We start from the raw sequence: 12,747 nt of genomic DNA on the forward strand, positions 1-12,747 counted from the left end.
CCTGATGTCTACAGTACGTCGAATCTACGCCTTTTGCCGAACGGTTGTGCGTGAAGAGCGATCGGCGTATGGATGAGATGTGTAGGTTAAACAACTGGATTTGTTTAAAGAGGGTGAGCATGAAATACTAGACGCGACGGTCTCTTGTCCACGTACCAGACTTTCTTACGTAACTCAATTACTGGTGAAAGAAGAAAAGTCCTAATTTTCCATAAAACTGTCTATGGGGCTTATGCCGCCGAAGTCCTTGCAGACGTTCAAGGCTCCCGTATTATTTGCTGTGCGGGACAGTCTTCAGAAGTACGATTGCAATTGGAAAAATGTCAATAAAAAGCTCCGATATCGGCACATTAGCTTCAGTTGGCTTGTAATGTGATAGAGTGACGATGAATCTCCTAGGCCTACTGAAGCATTCGTGGAGGAAAAGCATGTAAGAATAGTAATGAGACTGACAACGCTGTGAGCGATCTGGCAACGCCGCCTTATTCCGCTTGTGTACACCGATGTGTTCATCTTTTCCAGATGCTCAGTCGAAGATTCACTTCAGTACAGCGATCACATGATTTCTGACAGCGCTATCAATGATGTTTTGTTATTATTGTGTGTTAGGAAAATGGAAGAGCGGAATTTAGAGCAACTTTATGCAATCAAGTTTCGTGTTGAACTGGAACCTATCATTTCACTTAGACTGTAATAAAAACTTTTATTGTTTACATATCAGGATTGTAATTTCGACATTTTGTTATCATCAGGTAGTCTGGAACAAAATATTGAAATTGCAGTCGTGGTATATAAATAGTAAAGCTTCTTTGTAAAGCCTAAGCGAAATGACAACTTTCAGCGCTTTACCACGGCCGCGGACCCCGTCCTCGACAAAATTTTGTGTTAAACTTAGGGAATCAGTGAGTATGACCATTGAAAATTTCAAACGGGCCTATGGAGAATATTCCTTATAAAGAGCACAAGTTTTTCGCTGCGACAAATAATTTTTGGAAGTCAAGAACACCTTGAAGATCGACAACACCGCTCGGGAAGAACGTCGACTTTAAAAACCAACGAAAACTTCGAACGGTTGTGTGCACTTGTGATATTGTTCTTGGAGGACAAACCGTCAACCAAGTGTTTCACAGAGATGTCCCTGAAAGGCTCAGTAAAAGGATGAACCGAGTAAGACCGGACGTTGCAGAAACATGGAAGCTGCCTCAGAGCAACGCCCGATGTCACCCGTCCACTTCCTTTGAGGAATTTTTGATCTCAAAAGACATTCATGTTGTTCCACAGCGCCGCTGTTCACCTGTTCTGAGTCCTTGTAACTTATCTGTTTTCCCGAAATTGAAAAATGTCTTAATAGGATGCCATTATGGGACTCTAGAGATCATTAAAAAGAATGTGAAAGACATGTTAAATACACTACCAGTTGAGCCCTTTCAGCGATGCTACGAAGAGCGGCGCCAACGGCTCCACCAGTGTATAGCTGGCGTAGGAAACTACGTTGAAAGGGACAGTATTGTTGTTTTAAAAAAATAAAAGCTTTGATAGATAAAAAATCAGTCTCATTACTTTTCTCGCACTCCTCGTAAGATCCAGGGTTGGTGTGATGAACTGAGTGTGATACTGCAGGCTAGCGCCGACCTGTTACACTGTAATCTTTTATAAGTTGTACAAATTCCTTGACCGGCTATCATTCGGTTTTTCTGCTAATTCTGAGTACGGTAAAAATATTTTCTGTGCAGAGAAAATCACACGATTAACAGTAACGGCAAGCGATTCCGTGTTAGATACCGCATTTATCTCAGGTATTTGACATTTCCTTATCGAATGTGGCTACGTTTTCCATCCATCACTATCACAGTACAAATTTTCGGTAAGGATGAAACACCTTTAATGCTTTTCTCCTCCTCTTGTGGTCGGTTTTGGGGTGGACAAATAGCCGACAAAGGCTTGAAACAGCGTAGCATACGTGTGAGTTTGCATCTCATTTTTGTTGCGAAATTAATTAATAATCAACTCCCAGGCTCGCTCAAAACTAGGGGCGGTCCCTTTCTCTGCGAATTAGATGCCTATATATTTAGATGGAGGGCCTATGCTTTTATTTGAAAGTCATACCATGAACCAGTTTAGTATTTTTCGCAGACTCATAATATTATCACAGGTGAAAGTGATGATAAGTGACAAAAAGAAATGTAAGAAATGGTCATCGGTTGAACCGTGAACCATTAATTTTTTTTTCGTGTGACACACGCTTAATTGCCAAACCTTAATACTGTCCGAAACGGGAATCTGATTTAATCTTTGATTCCTCGTAATTTCTCTCAAAGAAAAATCACAGTGATCTACAAATTGTAAATAAATGAAAGGCCAGCTTCCCTTTTCACTTTATGTTCAAATGGCACTTTAAACGACGTAAGCTCAAGCTTTAAGTACTTTCGATAGAGAGGGACAATCCATTTGCAGGAGGGTCATTATTGTTCCACTTTACGCGAAATCAGTATTCAGAATAACGGTCGTCACAAAACAGCGGCGATCCGCAACTGCCGTTCGAGAGCCGGGCCACGTGCTGCATCGACGCGCATTCGGAGGCTCCAGACGGCTGCAGGTCACGGTGCTGGTGTCGGGTGTGGGCGACAGGACGAGCACGACAGCTCTTCCGCCCCTCCGCTCACGGCTCACAGCCAAGAGGCCGCGAGCTCGGCCGAGTCTGCGCCGGGCTAGCCCCTGCCGCCGCCCGGTCAGAAGATGACGGTGAGGGGCCGCCGGAACTCTGCGCCGCCCCCGGCCACGGAGCCCGCGCCGCCTCCCGCGCTGCCCCCGGCCCCCGTGGAGCCGCCCCCGGAGGCCGCCGCGGCCGCGGCCGCCGCAGCCGCCGCCGCCGCCTGGTGGTAGTGACCGCTGTACTGCGCCATGGGCAGCAGGCCGGGCATGCCGCCCCCGCCGTGGTGGTAGTAGCCCAGACCCGGCGACGCCGCCGAGGAGCCCGAGGACGAGGAGGCGGGTGCCCCGCCCCCGTCTTGGCGGTCGACCGCCCCCGACAGCAGGCCGCCTGCAGCGCCCACCTTGCTCTCTGTCGGAGACTCGGTCGGCGTCCGCGGCGAGGGGTGACTCTCGGGGGCCGTGCCGTACATTTTCGACACGTCGTACCTGCGCAACGTTGTTTATTTTAAACTTCTACCCATTATGCATGTGGGACACAGATACTGTTAAATTAACCACAAATTACAGCAAGCAGTCGCCTTTTGTTTTATTCTTCAATTTTTTTTCGTTACCAGTTTCGAATCGTCTAGCAATTCATCGTTTGATGATACACGTTTGTCGCATGTTTGTAGCTCTGTGGTTGTCGTGAAGAGTTATTAGTATCTGTTGGCTTGTTCTTGGTGCACACATTGTTTTGGAAAACATAACGTATGTTTTTCAGTGACGTTGATTTTACACCAGATCACAAATTTAGCCACAGTTAGCAACATCCGGATGCTTTACAAAAGCGACGCTTGTCCAACTATATTTACAACTAATTACTGTACATATTATGTTACTTCTTTATTCTGAAACTGTGACACCATCACATAACAAGCACATTTGTAAACGTTGTCCAAGAATGAATAAAACAACAGCAAACCCTAGTACTAGTACTACTACTACTACTACTACTAATACTACTACACATTTCGATAAAGCGAACTATAGTGCCAGCCATAGTGGAAACTAAGATATGTGATTAGGTACGGAAAACGTCCTATTTCGATGTGTCGCGCGTTGTCGCCTCGCAATGTAAGCATGACAAGTGACTGCGAACGATGCCTTCACAGGCAGGCTGTCATCGTCATTAAATTAACTGACGATGAGAAAGAGAAAAAAGAAAGACAAGCAAAATGTTGAATCTTAATTAGTCGGTTCCTGACATAGGCAAGTATCAGCTCCAAAAAAGAAGAAGAAAAGTGCCTACAATGAACGTCCCATTGGCTACATGGACAAATTTGTGGCTAGGAAGCAATTTTTGAAGCATTACGAACAATGCAAAGGAACACAAACCTCGTATAAGCTTCACTGCTCTTATTCCTGGGAACTCGATGTCAAGGTTAGCAAGGAAATTCTTAGAAAAGTTGTTCTTTCTATGCGATTTGGTTTCAAAGGGTTCTGGAATAAAGAACTCATCACGTGAGGAAGAGATGGCATAGTTTCAAAATAGGGTCACTTTCACCGAAAAAATACAGGAGCCAAAAGGATACCTGCAACGAGAAACCATGTTACTAATATGAGAGTTAAAGGTCTTTAGTAGAAGACTATCTGTGACGTTTTCAGTCTGTACAGAGAACAGACGAAAAAGGGAAGCAACGAGAAAACTAGAAAGAATTTTAAAGTTGAGTAATAATAAATCGAAATGTAGATCTTTGCCACGACATTATACTTGTCTCAAAAACAGCATAAGACTGGGAAGATCAGTTCAGCGGAATCGACGGTGTATTCACAGAGAAAAAAAAATGTAATGGAGAGTAATCGAATTAAATTAGGCAGTGCTGAGGGAGTTATATTAGGAAATGAGACACTAAGAGTAGTAGATGAGTTTAGCTGTTTGAGCAGCAATGAACTTGCAATGGCAGAAGTAGAGCTGATATAAAACAGAGACTGTCAATCATCTTAAAGAGAGAAATTTGCTAAAACAGAATAAAAATTCAAGTCTTAGAAACAGTTTTCTGATATTTGTCTGTTGTGTACGAAAGTGAAACTTTGACGACAAACACTTTAGATATGAAGTGAAGCAATTCAAATGTCGTGCTGTAGAATAATCTAAAAATTAGATAGGTGGGTCGGATAACTATCGAAAACCACTGAATGGAATCGGGAATTAAAGAAATATATGCCACAACTTGACCAAATTAGGGGTTATGGTGCTGAGACACTTCCTGAGACATCAATGGATAAGCAATTTGGTCATAAGCAGCGCTTCTGAAATACGTCCCATACCATTACCCACGTTCCGTGATTTTTTCTCAGAGACTATCTTCCACTTTTCACGACAGCTGACTGGGACTCACCGCTGATGCGCAGCTGCAGCGGCTGCGGCCGCCTCAGCGTCGTAGCGGCCGGTCTCGACGTACATCTTGGAAGACTCGAAGTAGGCCTTGGTGAGCGCCGACGTGTGGTCCAAATAGCCGCCGCCACGCTCCATGTACGACTTGGGGTCCGCGGAATACATCGAGATGGGCGGCATGTACGCCGACCGGTATTTGTCCGCTTCCATCGAGTACTTCATCGCGTCCATCGAGCTCACCACCTGCACAAGCCGAATTACGGTCCTCCTGAGAAATGCTGTTACAGCCGTTGGAAAATACAGTAGTCTCAAACCGAAATTAAAGACAACAATATGAGTAATTATTTATTTATTAGGTAATTGTCTTGCTTCCCCCACACTGCCGGAAGTTGCGAACGTCAGGAGTTAAATGTTGTACGAGGGTTATTCGGAAAGTAAGGAACTATCGGTCGCGAAATGGAAAATACAGTGAAAATCTGATGAAGCTTTGCACAGATGCGTTGGGCACTGTGTCTAGTACGGCCGTCGATCACATGACGTCGCTCTTTTCAGTTCTGAACTCATAGTGAGAACGTAAAGAAGGCTAAAAATTAGCGTCTCCCGCCAATCATGAGGGCCTGGTGAAAGATTTCGCCTGAAGCTATGCAATCCACAAAACATAACTGTCGTGCTGTTCGTTCTACACGACAATTCTCGGCCAAACTCTGCAGGGACAATGAAGATGCTCCTGCAGCGTTTTCGATGGGAAGTGTTTGATCACCCACAATACAGCCTGTAATTGGCTACCCCTGAGGTTCATCTCTGCTCAAATGAACCGCTGGCTATGAAGACAATATTTTGACACAGACAACGAGCTGCAGCCCAGACTAGAAAATTGTCGAAAAGCATTGGCGGCTGTCTTCTATAACGAGGGAATTGAACGTTGGTACAACGCCACGACAGACGTATAACTCTGATCGGCGACTGTGCAGAGAAGTAGCTGGAAGGTGTATCTAACCGTTGCAAATAAAGCAGTTTTGATTTTCACTGTGGTTTCCATTTCACGACCTATCGTTCCTTACTTTCCGAATAGCCCTCGTATTATGGAGAATACGCTAAGGTGACAAAAGTCACAAAATAGAAATATGCACAGATACAAATGGCGGTAGTGTCACGTACACATACTATAAAAGAGTATTACATTGATGGAGCTATCCCTGCACTCTGGTAATTCATGTGAAAAGGTGTCCGACTTGATCGCCGCACCACGGGAACGTGGAATGGTAGGCAGTTGGAACAAGACACATTGGACATTCTATTTCGGAAACCGTTGGAGAATTCCGTATTCCAAGATCCACAGTGTCAAGAGTGTGACGAGAGTGTCAAATTTCAGGCACTACCTCTCACGATGGAAAACGCAGTGGCCGATGGTCTTCACTTAACGAACGTTTGTGTAGAATTGTCACCACTACCAAACAAGCAACACTGCGTGAAATAACTTACGTCGGACGTGTCCGTTAGGATAGTGAGGCGAAATGTGGTGTTAATGGGCTGTGGCAGCAGGCCAGTGACGCGAATGTCTCTGCTAACATCACATCGCCCTGAACGTCTCTCCTGGCTGGTGACAATATTGGTTGGCCCCAAGACGACTGAAAAACCGTGGCCTGGTGAGCTGAGTCCCGATGTCAGCGGGAATAGCTGCGGTATGGTTCGAGTGTGGCACGGATCCCACGAATCCATGGACACAGGTTGTCCACAAGGCACAGGCGGTAGCTCCTTAATAGTATTGGCTATGTTAACATGGAAACGATCTTTGACTGCAAATCGTAATATTCTGCTACTTGGATAGCATGTTTAGCCATTTATGTACTTTAACTTCACCCAAGTGCGATGGAACTTTATGGATAACAATGCACCATGTCACCAGGCCACAACTGTTCGCAATTCGTCTGAGAGACATTCTAGACAATTCGAGCGAATGATTTGGCCACTCAGATCGCCCGACATAAAACCCATCGAACATTTGTGGACATAATGAAGAGGTTAGTTGCATCGGTAACACTTTCGCAATTATTGACGGCTACAGAAGCAGCATGTCTCAGTATTTCTTCAGGGAACTTCCAATGACTTGTGGAGTCCGTCCTACGTCGAGTTGCTGCACTTCGCTGGGCAAAATGATGTCCGACACGATGTGATAGTTATCCCGTGACTTTTTTCACATCGTTGTAAATGTTATTCTCTCCCAAGTTTTTTCTCGAATCAGCTTTGTTTTAGATTTTATTACTAACGATTTCAAGAAAGAAAAAACTGGCGTTGTCATCTTCACATACTTGAGCTCTGTGATCGATGTGATATAGTTTACAGTTACGTAATTAACTATTTCACACTGCAAAGATAAAATTGTATAATACAACTTCCATATTTCTCCAGGCATTGTTACCGTTTATTTCTAAGTTCATTCACAAGAAAGGCACAATCGCCTCCTATCTGCTGTCTATCTTTTTCTGTCTTTCAAAGTGAAAGCATCTCTTGTATTTGCTTGTAGTATATTGAAATAATAACTGAAATTTCTGATTTAGTATATGTTTTATTTATCAAGTATAATACTACTACCGCTTACTAATGACATTTGGAGTTTTATTACGTTTTGTTTAATTACGCTGGAAGGAGATCAGTTTCATGACGTGTCGATTTGCGCACCATCCGCTCGTCATTATGTGCAGATCTGAACGACATTGAAAAAGTCGAAACTTGCAGTGTAATATCATTGTGGTTTTTGAAGGCAAATCTCGCGCGTTGTTTTTGAACACATTGCGGGTTCCATAAAACCTGTAGGCAGGGACAACTGAATCACGCTGTATAGCGCTGTGAAACAGGATATCAAGCTTAACGTTAAAGATAACTGGTTATGTGAATCTGTTCTTCATATGTTTAGTGGCGGTCAAATACATTGAAAATAAAACTAGTGAATGGCACGAAAGTAACTGGTATAGGCATGCGTATTCAAATACAGACATATATAAACAGCCACAATATGACGCTCCGGTCGGAAACGACTATGTAAGACAACAAGCGTCTGGCGTAGTTGTTAGATCGGTTACTGCTGCTACAATGGCAGGTTATCAAGATCTGGGTGAGTTTGAACGTGGTGTTACAATCGATGCACGAACGATGGGACACAGCATCTCTGACATATCAAACAGTTGGGGATTTTCCCGTACGACTATTTCACAAGTGTACCGTGAATATCAGGAATCCAGTAAAACATCAAATCTCCAACATCGCTGCGGCTGGAAAAAGATCCTACACGAACGGGGCCGACGACGACTGAAGAGAACCGTTCAACGTAACAGAAATTCAACCCTTCCTCAAATTGCTGGGGATTTCAGTACTGGACTATCAGCAAGAGTGCGAAATATTCAACGAAACATCATCGATATGGGCTTTCGGGGCCGAAGGGCCAGTCGTGTACACTTGATAACTGCACACAAAGCTTTTAGCCTCGCCTGGGTCCGTCAACACCGGCACTGGACTGTTGATGACTGTAAACATGTTGCCTGGTCGCACGTGTCTCGTTTCAAACTGTATCTAGCGTATGGACCTGTAAGTTGTATGGAGACAACCTCATGAATACATGGGCACTGCATGTCAGCAGGGGACTGTTCAAGCTGGTTGACGCTCTGTAATGATGCGAGGCGTGTACAGTTGGAGTGATACGGGACTCCTGGTGCGTCTAGATACGACTCTGACAGGTGACACTTACGTAAGCATCTTGTCTGATCACCTGCACCCATTCATGTCCATTGTGCGTTCCGACGGACTTGGACACTTCCAGCAGGACAATGCGACATCCGACACATCCAGAATTGCTACACAGTGGCTTCAAGAATACTCTTCTGAGTTTAAACACCTCCGCTGGCCACCAAACTCCCAAGATATCAATATTATTGAGCATATCTGGGATGCCTTGCAACTTGCTTTTCAGTAGAGATCTCCACCCCTTCGTACTCTTATTGATTTATAGACAGTCCTGCAGGATTAATGGTGTCAGTTCCCTCCAGCACTACTTCAGACATTAGTCGAGTTCATGCCACATCTTGTCGCGGCACTTTTGCGTGCTCACGGGGGCGCTACACGATATTAGGCAGGTGTACGAGTTTCTTTGGCTCTTCAGTGTATCTTCATGCAGTTGAACGTAAGGTGACACACATGACCGTCACCCCATATACAAGATGGCGAGTATAAGGGAAGGCTAGGGTGAGAGGTGCAGCGAGTGTGAGGAGGGTGGTTCACAGTACCTGTGCAGGCGCCGAGAGCCCGGAGATGGCGGACTGCTGCGCGGCGGCAGCGGCAGCGGCGGCGGCCATGGAGGCGGCGCTCAGCGACCCGTAGGCGGCCGCCGGCGAGTAGTAGGAGCCCACCTGGCCCATCTGGCTCGCCGCCATGCCTGCGAACGGGAAACGGGGACGTAGCGCGCCACACTAACTTCACAGACATCAACATGTCTGCTTTGTAACTTACACGTAAATGTTTGACAGAGGCTTCATACCACCACTTTTAGACTATTCTCGAATGACACATGGGATAAAGGAAAACTTAAATATTTCCCCGTGATTTCATTTGTTTCATTACGTTGGTCATTCCTTCGTAGGTACTTGGGAGTCAATAGCATTTCTTAGCGAAGTTAATATTTTTTGGGTTGCTACGCCGCGTCATATTTCTTCAAAAAATCGACATTTCGACCCCTCTTCTGGGATATTCTTCAGGATCTTGTGATGTCCACTGTAAATTTGGCACTGTCAGAGACCATTGTCGCCTTCTCTTACAAAGGAGCACCTGTGCAAGACGAGTGGGATTACTGGGTAAAAAATCTTCAGGAACCATTGATGGGCCATCGTCCTTGGATAGTAAGAGAAGTTTTCCTGCTCTAAACCCGAAGGAGCGGGTTACCGGCTTAAACTACGTCAATGGTTAGAATGGGACTTTTCCCACACTTAATTTGGAGAATAGTTATTGGTTAAAATTCCTCCTGCTGCTATTGGTGGGCCCACATCATTAGCTAGAAGTGAAACGCTCAGATTTATTATTTTATTTGATTTATTTATTTGCTGCCATTTACAAATGACCTGCCACCTTGCTACTAAGACAGGTCGTACTTTCACAATACGAAATTTTACATGTACAGAACATGACACTTAATTGTTATTTCCTATTTTAAAAAGGATTAATAATATTGCAGCTTTAAATATTCATAAACGTAAAAGTAATTAAGAAACGAAAATCTTAAAATTAGCGGTTTATGAATGGAATATAGGAATTTATGAAGACAGAGAAGAAGTTATGACGTATCATAACTTTCAAACGTATTATGAATTTGGAAAAATTTTTCTAAGATAAACAAGATTCTTATGTCTAAGATGGATAGATAAAGGATGCAAAAAAATTATGAAATAAACAAAATTTTGGGAAATAGAATTATAAACCATAACCATATTTTGGAAGAATAAAAAGAGAAGATAGGAAAGATATCAGTGGAAGAATGTCCCTTCACCAAGTGTGTATGACGGTGAGTGTCTTGGAATTGCCTATCAAGCCACCGACCGCCAATCACAGCTCAGATCAATGTCATCACCTGATTCTATGACGGAATCATTATTGTTTTCCAACCTGTGGCTATTTCGTCAGTGAGTGTGTTTAACACGGTCCAGTGGTCTTCGTCTCTGAGCATTGCGTGTATGGTGTCTTGGATATCGTTGAGATTTAAGTGTCTTGTGTGTCTGAGGTTGGTATATTGTCCGCAGAAAAAGACGGTGTGTTCTCGAGAACCTTCTTCCCCACATGTGTATCTCAGACTTACGCGGTTTAAGTGCGTGGGATAAGGGCCATCCATGTCCTGTTAACAAGTGGACCATACCGCGGCTGGGATCGATAGGTTTCATTTTTAGTCTCTCCCTTGCATCGGGAAAGAACTGGTGTAGCATGCGACCCTTATCACTTGCATCCCACTCACCTTACCAGGTATCCATCATCCAATTTTTTAGTTGGCGTTTCTTGTCAATTGGTGCTCCAGTGGTCTTTCAAACCTGGTCGTACCTCCCCACCTTAAATCAGCACATACCAGCTTTATATCTCATGGAAGTGCAGAGCGTGAGAGGGGAAATTTTTATGCAAAATATTACTGTCCGCAGAGGTGGCTTCCATGGCGTTGTTTGTATTGCTCGCACGCCGCGGCCGCGTATTCACTTCTTTGATGGCAGGGAGCCAAGGTGCCGGAAGCCTTTAGCCGTCCTTTCTACGGAAGTTGCATGCGTTCTTAGAAATTTCAATTGCTTCTCGGACTTTTCTCATACAAAGGTTTGTTTTCTTAGTCAGCACCGTACATTATTGAAATCGATGTGAAGGCCACAGTTCTCGTGCTGTTCCACTACAGCAGATTTCAAACTTTGTTTCCCGCTTCATCCGTATACACTTTGACACACTCACACATCGTTTTGTAGACGCCCGCATTGCGGAGGCGAACAGATGCTCCCATTTTCCGTCGGAGGTAAAAATTTGTGATTGAAATTTCGTGAAAAGACCTCGCCGCAACGGAAGAGGCCTTTGTTTTAATGAATTCCTCCCCTTACCCCAGCTTGATTATATCCATCACATTTTCTCCCCAGTTTCGACATCCTACCCCACTGATATCTCCTGAGGAACCTCATACTATGTAGTAATGCTACAGAAGACGAAGGAGGCTGCTGGAGTTTTTGCATCTTCGAAGTTTTCTGCCAATATGTGGCAACGTAACGTGATGATATCTGAGAAAACCTCCGATATCACCTTCCATTTCATAAGATGAAAAACAATTAAACTTTGTTTATCCAAACTAACGTGTCAATGAATCCTGAACTCAAACCCCAGAGCATGCAGCGGTTTGATTAGAGGAAAACACCACTCAGAATACGAAATTATGTAAAGAGAATTGCATTCATCGTTACCGAAAACGACGTAAGGACGCCATCAATTCAAGTCAGCAGATTTAACCCGTAGCTAGTGACGCCAAGCAGGGGACCAGAAGGCAGTTGGATAAAAGAAAAAGATGGGAATGGACGTGGTGAGTGAACTGTGGTGAGTGAACTCAAATCATGTGGAGGGACACGGAGATAACTAACCGCTCTGAGACAGAATAATGAGGGTGGAATATATGGTTGAATACTGCATATAAAACTACTCTAACAAGTTGCAACACAGGGAAAACATGTGGTTGAATAGATTACCCTCAAAAAGAGTACAGTAACATTAGTGTCGTAATATAACAGCGAAAAATAATAAGTGATAAGGCAAAATGAATGAGTGTGTTTCCCTCTTCCTTCCGTAGGTCACTTACCTACAAATTTCCCTTAACTCGCATATACTGCGATAAACAGTTATAGAGAAAAGGCACATCATTCTTGGCTCAGCCAGTCTGGATAAAGCAGTGAGAAAATTTTCATTGTTCAAATTTAAGTCGCTCGTAATTATAATCCGTACGTGCATATTTAATGGAAGTAAGAGAGTTTATATTTCTGTGGTTTAAAGTGTAACCGAAATTTAACAATTTTTTTTAGGCCCCAAATGTACCTTGCAAGTTTAATTGTTCAGAGTCAATTTACACCTCTCGCGCCTTGCAGATATCTTGTCTGAATCGTTTTGCATTTCATTCTCATATTGCATCGACTTTAGCAGACGGTAAACGACAGTATCGTCTAGAGCATCAGAAG

General features: G+C 44.0%; 1 protein-coding gene across 1 annotated transcript in view; it reads right to left on the reverse strand.

Moving 5' to 3' along the window:
* Window positions 1–2,729: 2,729 nt before the first annotated feature.
* The window catches only part of LOC124594246 (transcription factor Sox-21-B), a 159,297-nt gene continuing 149,279 nt past the window's right edge, over window positions 2,730–12,747 (reverse strand). Inside the window, exons 3-5 of the mRNA XM_047132609.1 lie at window positions 9,304–9,452; window positions 5,031–5,269; window positions 2,730–3,138 (exon numbers count right to left, since the gene is read on the reverse strand). Of these exons, the coding sequence (XP_046988565.1) occupies window positions 2,730–3,138; window positions 5,031–5,269; window positions 9,304–9,452 (797 nt within the window). The remainder of the gene's footprint in view (window positions 3,139–5,030; window positions 5,270–9,303; window positions 9,453–12,747) is intronic.

The sequence above is a fragment of the Schistocerca americana genome, chromosome 2 (assembly GCF_021461395.2).
Source record: "Schistocerca americana isolate TAMUIC-IGC-003095 chromosome 2, iqSchAmer2.1, whole genome shotgun sequence".
In the NCBI taxonomy this organism is placed as follows: Eukaryota; Metazoa; Arthropoda; class Insecta; order Orthoptera; family Acrididae; genus Schistocerca; species Schistocerca americana.